General features: G+C 42.0%; 1 protein-coding gene across 1 annotated transcript; it reads left to right on the top strand.

Moving 5' to 3' along the window:
- The first annotated feature begins 11,085 nt into the window (after nt 1-11,085).
- LOC119816216 (C-X-C motif chemokine 2-like) lies at nt 11,086-12,310 on the top strand. Its single transcript, XM_038332642.1, has 4 exons — nt 11,086-11,211; nt 11,298-11,421; nt 11,538-11,621; nt 12,220-12,310. Exons 1-4 carry the CDS (start codon nt 11,133-11,135, stop codon nt 12,233-12,235), a joined length of 303 nt encoding a protein of 100 aa, XP_038188570.1. The 5' UTR covers nt 11,086-11,132; the 3' UTR covers nt 12,236-12,310.
- Nucleotides 12,311-14,575: the final 2,265 nt, after the last annotated feature.

Genomic DNA, 14,575 nt, shown 5'->3' with positions numbered 1-14,575 from the left:
CATGGGTGCTTTTTGTTTTGTTCTTTTTAACATCTCTGGTTTATATTTAATCCTGCACATGTCTGTGCTGACTGGCATTTCTCGTGACTCTTGCCCACTAGAGAAGAAGAATTGATCTTCTTGGAAGGCACATTCCACCCTCCCCAACCTCCTTGATAATTCTAGTATAATTCTATATAAAACATTGCCATTTTCAACACTGACCAATTTTCTATTCAAAAGGAGTTCCTTTATTTATTTTAAACACTTTTTTGCCCTTTATTTTGAGAGAAGGATCATGCTATGCTGCCCAAGCTGGCTTTGAACTCCCAGTCTTCCCGAGGCAATTAGGATATCTAAGCAATTCTGAAAATATGCAAACTTTAGAACTTAAAAAATATGAAAGGAAGATAAAATAGAATAAAAGAAATTACCTCAATCATGCATGTAAAAACCTAAAGAAATAACATAAGAGGTGCCCAAGGAGACAGAAAGATTCCCGAAGTTCAGGCTTAGTTCCTCATTGCATGGGACTCTGAGTTGGAGTTGGTGATTTGCTTCCATGATAGACATAAGAAAAGCAGTGTATTGGAGAAAGTGTACAAGCTCCAAACCCTGCCATGTGATCAATACTACTATCACTAGTCAAGACTTTGGAATGGTTCTGATCCAGCCCCAGGTGGAAGGTGACAGGAAAGGAAAGGACATATTTGTACTCTTCTACATAATCGAGAATCTCACATATGCAGGGAGCAGCAATCAAATTAAAAATTGGAGGGACATACCTCAAAATACCCAATCAAAAACTCTTCAAAATTGTTCAGGTGACGGCAAACAAGGCTCTATCATTAACTTACACAGATCAGAGGAGACAGAAGAGAGACGAGAACCAAATACAATGTGTGTGATGGGTCTGAGTCTGGAACAGAAAGGAAAAAAAAAAAGACATAAATGGAATACCAGTGAAATTTGAACAAAGACCCGAGTTTAGTGAACAATGCACCAGGATGAGTCTCTTGCGTTTGGTAAATAAATCCACTATGATAATGCAGCACATCAATAATAGGAGACACAAAACAGAATTTCAGCAGGGGAACTCTCTCACCCACAACAGTATTTTCTAATTCTAAAATGATTCTAAATTTAAATTTTAAAATCTCAGCTTGATTTTGGAGATTGTACAATAAATAAAACAATTATGTAATAGACTTTAATGCAACTCTAATAAAATTACAGCAGACTTAGCTAGAAGTGATACTGTAATTAAAAGTCAAAAATTATTTGGCTGTGTAAACAAGATGAATAGTGGTCCTTAAAGATTTATCTTACATATTTGACTCTAGATAGCTTGAAATTAAGATAATTTAAAAAAATGTGTCCCATCACACTAAAACTATTCGAAAGGAATCCAACATATATCGCCAGTTACTAATAATGCAGTAACTAATGTATGGTTGATACATTTATGAAGAACTGATCTGTTAATGAATGAAAATACAGAATTAAGTAGTCATGAGAGATTCAAATCAGATTCAAAATATAAAGGGGACAATTGTAGAAGAGACAATGTAATTTCAAAATTTTACAAATAACACTAAAATACATAAAGCAATTTGGAGAGACTAATGAAGAGTAGCATACAAATCAGAATTCATAGCTAAAGATTCTTTTGGACTGGTATGATGTTGGCACACACCTATAATTCTCTGTTTGGAGGGTCTGCAGTTCAAGACTTGCGTCAGTTACATGGTGACCTAGAAGCCACCACAGGCTACATGAAATCTTGTCTTAAAATAACAACAGCAACAAAAAGTCTTAGAGATAGGGTGTCACTATACTATTAATGCTGGTCTTGACTAGATAATCCATCTACCTCTGCCCCTTAAATTCTTGGATTACAGGAACTGTTGCCATGTTGGCTTCCCATAAATAAAGATTCTAACAGACTTTCTCAATGATGAATAGGGAAGGAAGTGAAATATTGCTAATAGTATGGAGTATGGGAGCCCACAGAAGTGTTCCATCTCAACTAAAGGTCTGAGAACTCAGGCCTATTTTTGGGTCCGTTCCACCCTGACTAAAGTCCGATAGTTCAGGCCTATTTTTTCTCCTTCAAGGTTATTGACCAGAGGTTTAACTTAAGGTGTGGCTACTAACAGGACGTCTTGACCCAGGGTGTGAGTACTTGGTGTTTTGGGTATTCGGACAGCCTACAGAGGTGGATCTTTTTCACCTTGAACAAAGGTCAGAGCGTTTAGGTCTATTCCTGCTCCTTCAAGTATAGGACAGGAGGCTCAACCCAGGGAGTGGCTGTCTACAGGATGCTTGGCCTAAGGTGTGGTTGCTGTGTGTCCTGCCTAAACAACAGAATACTTAACTCAGGGTGAGCTGCTTGAGGCTTCAAGTATTGAAGAGGTAGCTGCTCTGTTTGTTCTTTGTATTGTGTTAAAGCAGTCTTCTGCCTTCTTCCCCTGCTTTTTGGATTGGGGTATATAAGCATATGGAAAAGAAATGTGGGCAAATTAGTAAATTTACTGGATTACCTTCCTGACCCTATCATGTGTCTCTGAATTTCTTTTGTATATCTGTTCTGTCTGCCTGATATTTCTAATCCATATGCTCCTACCTTGGAGAATGCAAGCCCTGTCAAGATGAACCCTGACAATGGAAGAGTTCAAAAAGATAATTGAATTGGCTTGACTGATATCACTAGGTAGGCTCTTCTGCAACTCTATAAATCATGGCCGTTTTTATTTTGTTTTATTTACAGTACACAGAAAACTTCCCCTACAAGAGTGTATCACACATGGAAAATGTTGAAACACTATAGAGAACACACCCTGATCATCACTTTTATGATGATCTTACTTTCCTAGTTGAAATAGATATGATCATACACTGTGCATGTCTGTGGTTAGTAACTCACCCCTCAGCTTCCTAATTTTGCTTTCACAATGCCAGAGTCATCTTACTTTCCATATGTAGCATAAACCTCTCGTATGATAAAACTATTACTGTGGAAATATTTCCTCATTCCTTATGTTTATTTCAGACATAGTTTGTAAATTTTGGAGTTTCCTTATTTCTTAGGTTGGATTCCACGAATATAATGCAATTTAACTATGTGATATCATTACCACAAAGGGTTTTACAATTTTTTAAGCAAACGGAAACACAAAGTTTTGCATTAAGAGCCATTTGTGTTGGGCAATGGTGGTGCACACCTCTGATTCCAGCACCTTGGAAGCAGAGTCAGTCAGATCTCTGTAAGTTTGAGGCCAGCCCTTGTCTGTAGAGTGCATTCCAGGACAGTCAGGGCTATACAGAGAAACTCTGTCTTAAAAGACAAAATTTTTTTTAAAAAGCCACTTGTAAAAGAGTCTTGGAATACCGTCCAGATTTAATATATTAGATTAGTTATTGTTTAACAGTAATTAAAATGAATTTAAATATTTACAAATTATTGAAAGGATAAAAATAGTTTTACTACAAGAATAAAAAGGACTATCTGTATGTGAGTGGATGGAAGTGTCTTACAAATGAAAGAATTCTTCTTTTTCTGATTTACTTTATTTACCTTTTAAAAATATGTCACTACCTCTGATATGTTATAAGCATCCAATAAATATCTTTTGATTTTAAAATTTATCATCACTTTATCATCACCATCATTTTAATTTGAACCAAAAAATTTCCCCAGACTTCCCACTCTCCTTAGGGTAGACAGTGGATAAATCTCAGAGCATGACATCCACACATGGGCCGTGGAAACAGCTTTAGACGAAAGCAGTAGCTTCCCAGAGGAACTAACATCCAAGCCAATTGACTACAAGTGTTCCAACAGACCAAAGAAAAGGATTGTGGGGGCCCATGGATGTGAATCCTGTTCTGTCTTTACTAAAGGCCAGAGAGTTTGAAATCATTTGAACTCTTTCAAAGTTATTGACAACAGATGTGGCTATAAACAAGATGTCCAGACCTAGTGTGTAGCTACTTGGTGTTTTGGACATTAAGATGGTCCATAGAGGTGGATCTGCTCCACCCTGACCAAAGGGCAGAGAATTCAAACCTGCTCCTTCATTTTAAAATAGAAGGTTTGACAGAGGCAGTGGCTGCCTACAGGAGACTTTGTCTAGGGTATCTTCATGGTATAACCTGCCCAAAACATCACAATGCTTAACTCAGGAAATAATGGCTTGATGTCTCAAGTATTTATGCAAATAACCATTCCGGTTGTTCTTTGTGTCATGCTAAAGCAATCTTTTGTCTTCTCCCCACCACCACCTTTTTCTTCTGGGGTATATAAGCCTATGGAAGATAAACGCGGGTGGATTCAGTATTCAGTATTCACTGAGTTGCCCTCCCAGTACTATCTTGTGTCTCTGTGTTTCTTTCATATCTCTGTTCCCCCACCTAACATTTCTAATCCACACACCCCTGCCCTGGAATGTACGAACCTATTGTTCCTGGACTGCAACAAATGTCACCCCAACATGTGGCTTACAACAAAGGATGAAGTGTGTCACGGCAACAACAGAGAATATTTGCAACTCCCTGTGAGCAGCTCTGATAGATTTAGGCACCACATTCTCTAGAGCAATTTGTTGTCTTGTTCATCTTTAATAAAAAACAAAGGGGCCAGGTGGTGGTGGTGTACCCAGCTCTCAGGAGGCAGAGGCAGGTGGGTCTCTGTGAGTTCGAGGCCAGCCTGGTCTACAAGAGCTAGTTCCAGGAACGCTCCAAAGCAACACAGAGAAACCCTGTCTCGAAGAACCAAAAGAAAAAAAGTTGCTAGACATCAGTCAATAAGGAAGTAGATTCCGCCTCCCCCAGTTTGTTTTGTTTGGGCAGGAAAGGAAGTATGATGGGATGCAACAAAACTTTTAATAAAGTCTGGAGGAGGAACTATGCAATTTTATAGGAAACAATGGCATTTGCAGTTAATTTAGAGATTACTTTAATGAAAAAATGTGTGTGTGCACCTGTGTGTGTATGCATGTGTGTGCTGTATGTATTTGTGTGTGTGTGTGTGTGTGTGTGTGTGTGGATGTGTGCCCATGTGTGTTTGAGTGGATGTGGAGGGCAGAAGTCAACATCATATTAAAATTTATGTGGGGTAGGAAATCCAGACTCAGGTTCTCACACTTGTGTGGCAGACTTTTTGCTGGTTGAACCATCTCCCTATTTCTGGAGAAAGGATTTTTTTTTCTCTCTCTCTTTAAGAATAATCCAGGTTGGTACAAAGCAAGTCTCAGCATGGTGCAATAGTCTTTCTTTGTATATTCTTTTCTATAACTGTATCAAGATCTAATGAAATCCACCCTCTATGTGTAATCTATCAGGACAATGAAATACAGAATAAATTAACAGTTTGTATTTAGCCAGGAGCTACAGGCTAAGCAACTAAAACTGAATTGCTAAAAATAAAATATGGGTGTCAGTTCTATTCTTTGTCTTGTTATCAGTTTAGCATACTTTTCCCCTGAATCAACAAATCAAAGTCTTTAATTGAACAATTAATAGCATTGTATTGTTTATCAGTGTCTTGAAAATCAAATATCTCATTTACCTTACAAACACCATTGAGTTTTATTTAATAGATGGACTTAATATACATACAGAGAAAAGCTGGGAAACATTACAAAGAAGCATGTCTCAGGAAGCACAGCTTTGTGACAGGAAAAGGCACTTTAGGGGAACGTCTCCAGGTGCAACGCAACTGAAAGGCATGGCATCTGGATTTGCTGAGTCCTGGTCAAAACTCGTGATGACTCTGGAACACTGTTCATACAGGGTCTCCATCTCTTTAGTCTCAATTCCCAGAAGACCCAGGGGAGGGATCCTCTTGCGATCATCATTTGCTGCCTTCTGAACAAGGCTTTGTTTGCTCTGTCCTCTCCCTCAAGGAGGCCCCCCCTCAGGGTTATCTTCTCTCTATTTAAAGTGTCAGAAGTGAGCAAGTCCCCCATGAAAGCACGCCTGACAATGCTCACAAAGCCACAGTGAGAGCTGGGTTAGCTACTGCCTTTCTCCAAATATCAGGATGCATCTCATGTAAGTTATCACGGCATTTGCTGGGTTTTTGTGTCTTCTGCCTTACTTATGTATCTCCCTTGTTACAATGAGAGTTCAAGGGTTGTAGGGTGTCTGAACTCTCTTGGTGGCCAAGGAAACTAACTTCGTTCCCACATTATAAATCTGAGGAAATGATGTGGAAAATGCTGAGACAAAAGGAGAAAGGAAGTTTTAAACCAAGTTTAAATGTCCCTTATGACAGAAATCTGTCAGTAAGTAGAACCAGCCCTATACAGCTCCATTCGAAACGGACTGAATGAAGATGAGAATCATTTCATCTTCCCGAGACACCAAAAGACATGTGAGTGGGTGAAAGGCGGAGTCTCCAAGTTCAAAGATTACACCTGGTGATTGTTCTCACTCAGGCTAGATGGCTTTCCTCTCTACTGGCTCAGCTTCAGACAGCCTCTCCCAGGGACTGGCAAAGCTCCAGGCTTCTGCTCTGCCAGCTGGAACCCAGCAGGAAGTAAAGACCTGTTTTGTTTTGGTTTTTCTCACTTCCTGACAAGAGGGAATGGAGGGAATTTTTCTGACATGGATAAGATTATGTCATTTGCCTACTGGCGAGCTTACCAAGGCATCTAGGATGGATAGACACAGGTGCAAAGAACTGGCAATCCTCTGTGGGGCTGTCAGCTTACTCCCAGAGCTGTGGAGGAGGAGCAGTTGTCTTGAACCATACTGGGAAGAAAGAGAAATAGCAAGGAGTGAAAGCCAGAGTCCTGGTTTCCAAAAGAAAGTTCAGACTCTGTCATCAAAGGTAAACAAGATGGAGCTTAGCTCAGGCATAAAAGAAAATATATTAGAGATGTATTCAAAGACTACTTTGGATTGGATAAATTGAGAAATCTAGTGATGTTTTAGTTATCCATTTTTATTTACATGTATGGGTGTTTGCCTAGATGTATGTATGTGTACCACATGCATGCTTGGTACCCATGCAGGTCAGTTCTAGAGCATTGGATCCCCTAGAACCAGTATTACAGTCAACAGCTATGTGGGTGCTGGGTACTAAACCTCGGTCTTTTGCAAGAGCAGTTAGGGCTCTTAATTTCTGAGCTATCTCTCCATCCCTGGGCCCAGAAATTTAGTGCAGCATAGAGATCCCTTCATTCGCTCCTCAGTCTGATTCTTTCATTTTACTGGAAGCACTCACTGCAATAGAAGAGGGCTGGCAGCTGAGACATCTTGATTCCTGGTGGTGAGCAGGAAAAGCAGCACTACCCACTGGACCATCCTGCAGCTCCATTCATGCTCAGGATGAGCACAGCTCTGGATTTAAGAGATCTATCACATGGTCCTCAGTAAAACGGAAAGACATAACAAATATGACACATAATGAAAGGATAATAAATTAATGCTTAGTGATGATTCCATTCCCTTCAAAGTGGTGCTGGCTGGTGTGCCTTTAAAGGTTGGGCATACTCATATGAAGTTTAATTGGCTGGGGATGATACTTAACACTTCAAAAAGAAATGTGTTAGTTTGGTAGAATGCCATGTTTTATTAAAGTTTAAAAACCAGCAAGCCAAAGGTTAAGGATTTACCACAAAAATGGACATCATGTAAAAAGAAAAAGCTCTAGTACCCCGTTTGTAAGCAACTGTTGTTTTCCTACATGGTTTCTGGCATATAGTTGATTACTGCTTTTTGAGACGTTTATGCTTGCTTTGACAACTGCCGTGAAGCCTTGTGCTTGATTCTTTCCCAGTGCTTGCTAATGTAGTGTATCAGGTTTTAGCTGGAATCTTTCATCAGAGATCTTCTGTTTCCTGACATCATCATAAAGAAATGGACGGACTGAACAGCATCCTGATAATTGATGTGTGTAGTCTATCGATAAGTTAGAATTCACCAGACCAGCTTCATACAAAAGATTTAATCATAGGGGAAAAAGGAAACTCACATGACCAAGGATCCAAGGAACACCAGGAGCACGGAGAGAACAAAGAGAGAGCAAGGTGAGCGCACCTGGATGTTTTTATCTTTTTTTCTTGGCCTCAGGGGGACACACCCTAAACAGAATGTGATTGGCTTAACTTTCCCATCAGATAATATTGAAGGGAAATATTTCAGTTCTTAAAGCCCCCAAAATACTGCTCAAATTAGGTTGGCAGAGTCTGTGAGCTTTATCTAGGAAAATAAAAACCAAATAAAACACCTGGGACTAAAATGCCTTCTAGAAAACTCCAATTTCCACTGGCTTTAATTTTGAAGGAGAGATATAGTATGGGGTGGGGCACAAAGCATACCTATTTTGTTAAATTAAATACACCACATTCATTCTACAAATTTACAAATTTACAAATTTACAAATTTACAAATTTACAAATTTACTGTGAGTAAAATTTACTGTGAGTAAAAATTTACTGTGAGTAAAGAAAACAAACAATGAATGGAACCAGAACAAAACATCCTGAGTGAGGTAACCCAGACCCAGAAAGACAAACATGGTGTGTCCTCACTCATAAGTGGATAGTAGATGTAAAGAAAAGAACCAGCCTAAAGTTCACGATCCCAGAGAAGCTAGGTAACAAGGAGAACCGTAAGAGAAACATACATAGATCCCCTGGGAACTGGAAATAGACAAGATCTCCTGAAAAATTGGGAGGATGTGGGGGAGCAAAGAAGAGAGGGCAGAAGGGAAAGAGGAGGAAAGAAGGGGAGAAAGGGAGAGGAGAGGAGAACATGAGGGAATGGTTGAGATGGGGGAAGGACAGAGATGAAGAACAAAGAAAGAGATGTCTTGACTGAGGGAACCATTATGGGTCTGTGTGAAACAGGGCACTAGGGAAATTCCCAGGAATCCACAAGGATGACCCCAGCTAAGACCCTAAGCAATAGTGGAGAGGGTGCCTGAACTGGCCTTGCCCTGTAATCAGATTGATGACTACTTAAATTCTCATTATAGAAACTCTATCCAGCAACTGATGGAAGCAGATGCAGAGACCCACAGCTAAGCTCTGGGCCAAACTTTGGGATACCAGTCGAAAGGAAAGAGGAGTGATAATATGAGCAAAGGGTTCAAGACCATGTTGGGGAAACCCACAGAAACAGCTGCCCTGAGCTGGTGGGCATTCACTGACTCCGGCCTGACAGTGGGGGAACCAGCACAGGACCAAACTAGGCCCTCTGAATGACAGTAGCGGGGCTTGGGCAGTCTGTGGGGCCACTGGCAGTGGGACCAGGATTTATCCCTAGTGCCTGAACTATCCTTTTGGAGTCTGCTCTTTTTGGAGCAATACCTTGCTCAACCTAGATATAGGGGGGAGGGCCTTGCTCCTGCCTCAAAGTGATGTGTCAGACTTCTCCTTGGGAAACCTTACCCTTTGTGAGGAGTGGATGGGGGGGGGGGTGGAGGGTGGGGGGAGGGGGAGGAGAAGAAGGAGTGGGAATTGGGATAGGATAGGTATGTAAAATAAGAAAGGATTGTTTTAAAAATAAATAAATAAAAATAAAAATTTTTAAAAGAAAACAAATAAACAACAGCTAACCCTCAGACATTACACCAATCCATCGGTTTTAAACATTAGGAAAGTTGAAGTCGAGCCCTGAGGTATAAACCAGTCAGTAGCAGTTGGGATTGTATGTCCCGGTAACCGGTGGCACAAAACTTTCTACCTGGCAGCTCTGAGCATCAGCCTGCCTCTGGCTGCCCTCTACACACCTCTCTGCAAGATGCCCACCCAGCCCTCAGAGAGCTGGACCCAAACCCACACATCAACCATCTAAAACGCGTGTTATCTGACCCAGAATTAAACCGAGTATGAGACAAACAAGCTGGTGAGTGACAGAGGTCCAGAGGTGAGCATTTACAATCGCTTTCATCACAGTCGGTGAAAGCAACACATGATTCTCTGGTGGGAAAATCGAATCACTGGGACAAGAAAGCCCTGTAAAATAGCAAAGAAATGGGGGCTGCAGAGATGGCTCCAGGGTTAAAAGCACTGGCTGTTCTTCTGGAGGGTCCTGGATCAATTCTAGCACCCACAGGGCAGCTTATACCTGTCTGTAGCCCCACACAGACACACATACAGGCAAAACACCAATGAACATAAAATAAAAATAATCTTAAAATGAAACTATAGAAAAAAAGAGGGATTTGTGTCGATAATGCAAAACAGGGGAAGGAATGAGATTGCAATCTGGTACTTAGATATTCCACAGGTGCATGTTTTTGCTCTGTGGGGTTGTGAGGAACGCTACTGTGTGTGTCAGCACTGACTTTGGGGACTTCACCCTCCCAGCTCTGCCTACCGAAGCTGTTCCAAGAGACCACCGGATCATTGTTTCCTGAATTCATGAAAATCTTACACCCGCATGTGGTGCTCACGGGCACACTGAAGCCTCGGGAGTTCCAGAATTTCACAGGGGAAGTGTCAGAGATTACAACACTCTTTCCTAGGTTAAGCATGAATTAAGCGTTTGTCACATCTTTTTCCCCAACCCCTGTGGAAGGATATGACACAAAATGTGAGTTATTCGTGCTTGTTAAACATGAGGAACAAACCACTCTTGTGCACAGCCTGAGATAACTATATTTTAACAGTGCACTTAAGGAGATGTTAAAAAAATTCATTTATTCTAAGAAGCATAGATAAGTATGCAACGAACAGAGAAGCAACCCCCGCCCCCAAACACACACACTCCAGTCCTAATGACTAAGTTCTTCAAAAGATTGTCTCCACAGATGACATCACTCCTCTGAGAAGTCACTGGGTAACCACTGTCCTCCTAGCCGGTGATCACTCTGGAGCAGAGGTCACTTCCTTCCTCTTGAAGATTTGGGGAAGGGCATCCAGAGTCCCACAGTGGAAGGGCAGGGCAGTAGGATGAGGCAGGTAGCACGCGCTCGCGCGTGTCTCCAACCCACTCAGCTCGGGGGCGGGGCGCTCTCCTTCTTCCTGATGCGGAAGCGGAGACCCTGAGCTCTGGGAATTTCCGCAGCTCAGGGGCTCGGGCTTTTCCAGCCATCGTGCATAAAAGGGACTCGCGGGGCCCCAGAGCTCCATATCGCACCACAGAGCCTCCAGCCAGCTCCTGCACTCCAGACTCCAGCCACACTCCTGCTCAGCGCCATGGCCCCAGCCACACGTCCTCTCCTGAGTGCAGCGCTGCTGTTGCTGCTGCTGTTGGCCACCAGCCACCAGGCTACAGGTGGGACCCGCGGCTGCCATCCCTGGAGGAGCCTCGGGTGGACGCAGCCTCCCACAGCCCTACTGACCCAGTGTCTTTTCTCACAGGGGCAATTGTGGCCACTGAGCTGCGCTGTCAGTGCCTGAAGACCATACCAAGGATTGATTTTAAGAGCATCCAGAGCTTGAAGGTGACGCCCCCAGGACCCCAATGCACCCAGACTGAAGTCATGTGAGTGTCTACCTGGGCAGCCTTTGCCTCTGCCAGAGTTGCTTAGACCCTCCTGCTGCCCTAGGCTCACTCTAGTGGGACCTAGTGCCTTATAAGGGTCCCCTTTCTTTATGTAGAGCCACTCTCAAGGATGGTAAAGAAGTTTGTCTCGACCCTGAAGCCCCCTTGGTTCGGAAGATCATCCAAAAGATACTGAACAAGTGAGTCGTGATTTGTGCTTACACTTGACGGGAGTCTTGGTCAGAGTACTGGTGTCTGAGTCCTGAAAATTACATCAAGGGAAAATCAAGGTTAACCACAGACCCGAATCCTGGATTATTAATTTCATAGTTAACATTGCCTTGGGATCATCAATTTACTCTGGTATCAGAAAGATGTGACCTGCTCCTACCATCCACACACTCAAAAGTCCTACTCTAAAGGATGGTTGCTGTGTGTGTCCCTAAGAATTTAGTCGAACTGACTAGGGGCATCGCAAACTCTCTTATCTGTTAAGATACAGTACTTACCCCTGCCCTATCCATGTCTTTGGGTTGTAAAGTGTAGCTCCTGGTTTGGGTCAAGGTGCGCCTCTGAGGCTTCTTGATGAAGAACAGATGCTCTGCCGTGAGACCACTGGAAATTCAAATGTAGGACGCTCCCTACTAGTGCAGCCACGGCTTAGGTCAGAGTTCCTGGGCAGGAAGGTAGAGATGACAGCATTTGCAGAATAAAGAAAAGGTCCAAATGAAGGGTAAAGAAGAGTCCTGCGGTCAGTCTTTCTATCACCTGCTAACAGCAAGCGTTTTCTCATCATAGAGGCAAGGCTAACTGACCTGGGAAGAACTGGGAGTGTGGGCTGCTGTACCTCAAGGAGAAGAATAAAAGAGAAAAGAAACAAACAGCACCCGGGAAGCCTGGATTGTTCCTGATGCGTCTTACTGTCTGAAAGTTTAACTATTTATTTATATTTGTATTTATTTATTTATTTTTCAATTCTCAGATGTCATTAAGTTTATTGTGCTATTTAAAGATATAAATGTTTGGCAATTCACTGTAATACTATAAAAGGCCATTTTAATACGTTAAATCAAGTTATTTTACTTATGTAATTGGAAGGTGATGAATTTTGAAATCTGTCCATTCATTACTTTCTGAGGGGGGTGAGTTAGGTACTAGCTACATCATGCCCTTGCTATGGTAGAGACTGGGGGAAGATGGGAGGAGAGCCATAGATGCAGTCAGATGGCTTTCGAGGTGGGATTGGGCATGTACGTGTCGATTTTTATAGGTATTGAGAAGAATAGAACAGCTGTTGTTTATTGTTTAGTGTTTTTGCACTATGTGGACAGCATTCCTGATGCTGGCTTTTCAATCACTGTAATGTGAGTATCCCTTGGACATTTTACGTCTTCTTTGTAAGGCACAATGCCTCAGTTAGCAATTATTTTCATGTCTTGAAGTGGAAACATTTATTTATTCATGTGCTTTTACAAATAAAAAAATAAAATTAAAAAAATCCTTGCTTAAGTTTGTTTTCTACATCTCAATCTTCCATTCCTCCATTCTACCCAAGGCACAAGGACAGCTACTAGCTGAAGCTTCCCTTGTTTCTCTCAAGGAGGCACATTTGGTTTTTTTTATTATTATTACTTTAAAAAATCCAAATTTCCAGTCCTTCCCCTCCTCCCACTCCCTCCATACACCTTCCCATCCCACCACCATCTAATCCTAAGAGAGGGCAAGACACCCTGCCCTGTGAAAAGTCCAAGGCCCTCCCTACTACATCTAGGCTGAGCAAGGTAAACATCCAAAGAGAATACGATCTCAAAAGGCCAATACATGCAGTAAAGACAAATCCCAGTGCCACTGTCAGTGGCCCCTCAGACTGTCCCAACTGTCAACTACATTCAAAGGAACTGGCTTGATCTCATGCTTGTTCACTTCTAGTCCAGCTGGAGTTGGTGAACTCCCATTAGCTCAGGCAAACTGTCTCAGTGAACGAACACCTCATGGTCTTGACCTCCTTGCTTATACTCTCCCTCCTTCAACTCTTCAACTGGACCTTGGGAGCTCAGTCCAGTGCTCTCTCTGATGTGTGTCTCTGCAAGGAGGCACATTTTCCCCCAAAAGAGCCAACTTGAGGTTCAACGATAGCACAATAGTTTTTGAAACTGTAACTTTTTTTTCTCTTTTGGTTTTTCGAGGCAGGGTTTCTCTGTGTAACGGCCCTAGCTGTCCTAGAACTAGCTCTTGTAGACCAGGCTGGCCTCGAACTCACAAAGTTCCACCTGCCTCTGCTTCTTGAGTGCTGGGATTAATGTCATACACAACCACCACCCAGCTTTTAACAAATATTTTTTGAAGCTCTCGTTTCAATTGTTTTCCTAAGCCTTTATTTATTTGTTCATTTTTTTTTATAAATATACCTTACTTTCCCTCATAAAGAGGTTGAGTCTGAATGGAGAATGAACTGTGGTAGGTCTTTTCTTGGAGCTCAATTTCTGCAATAAAGATAAAACTTAGAAAAAGTGGAAGGCTGAGTACCTAAGTGTAAAAGACCACTCGGAGGGGGAGAGATGGTTCAATCTCCTGAAATGAAATGCTGTTCTAATGTCGTCAGGTTTAAATGCTCTCTAAGCCAGTCGGTTTCAACTTAAACTTCCCAGATAGACAGGAGCACGCTGAGTCTTCATAACAGAAATGAAATAAAAGGTGGGAAAAGCTGAGCCCATGAAAATAGCCTCCAGAGCTGAACAGGAAGAAAGGGTGTGTGTGGGAACTGGAGAGAGAGACAGAGAGACAGAACAGAGAGACAGATAGAGAGAGACAGAGGCAGACACACACACTCTCACACACACACACACACACACACACACAGACATAGAGAGACATAGAGAGGTGATTCACTGGGACCTGTCTCTAGACCATCAATCCTAGCTTTATACTATGAAGTATAGCATGGGGAAAGACCTAAAGAACTTGCCTGGTGGCCTGACACTCATTAATGCTATCATTCCTTATGACATTTTCATACATTCTTACTATTATTTTATCCTCCCCCTCATTCTTCTTCATTTACATCCCTCACCCCTCCCTAAATAGAAAATCCACATTTTCCCCATTTCTTCTTGTCAGAGTACTTGTGCCAGACAAAATCCAACCCTTTTGATAA

Source organism: Arvicola amphibius, chromosome 1, assembly GCF_903992535.2.
Source record: "Arvicola amphibius chromosome 1, mArvAmp1.2, whole genome shotgun sequence".
NCBI lineage: Eukaryota > Metazoa > Chordata > Mammalia > Rodentia > Cricetidae > Arvicola > Arvicola amphibius.
This window is presented reverse-complemented; position numbering and strand designations above follow the sequence as displayed.

Bases quoted from the DNA above. Each gene is read 5' to 3' on its own strand.
- LOC119816216 (XM_038332642.1), top strand. From the start codon at position 11,133: ATGGCCCCAGCCACACGTCCTCTCCTGAGTGCAGCGCTGCTGTTGCTG. The intron at 11,212-11,297 runs GTGGGACCCGCG...CTTTTCTCACAG, and splicing joins CACCAGCCACCAGGCTACAG to GGGCAATTGTGGCCACTGAG. The intron at 11,422-11,537 runs GTGAGTGTCTAC...TTCTTTATGTAG, and splicing joins TGCACCCAGACTGAAGTCAT to AGCCACTCTCAAGGATGGTA.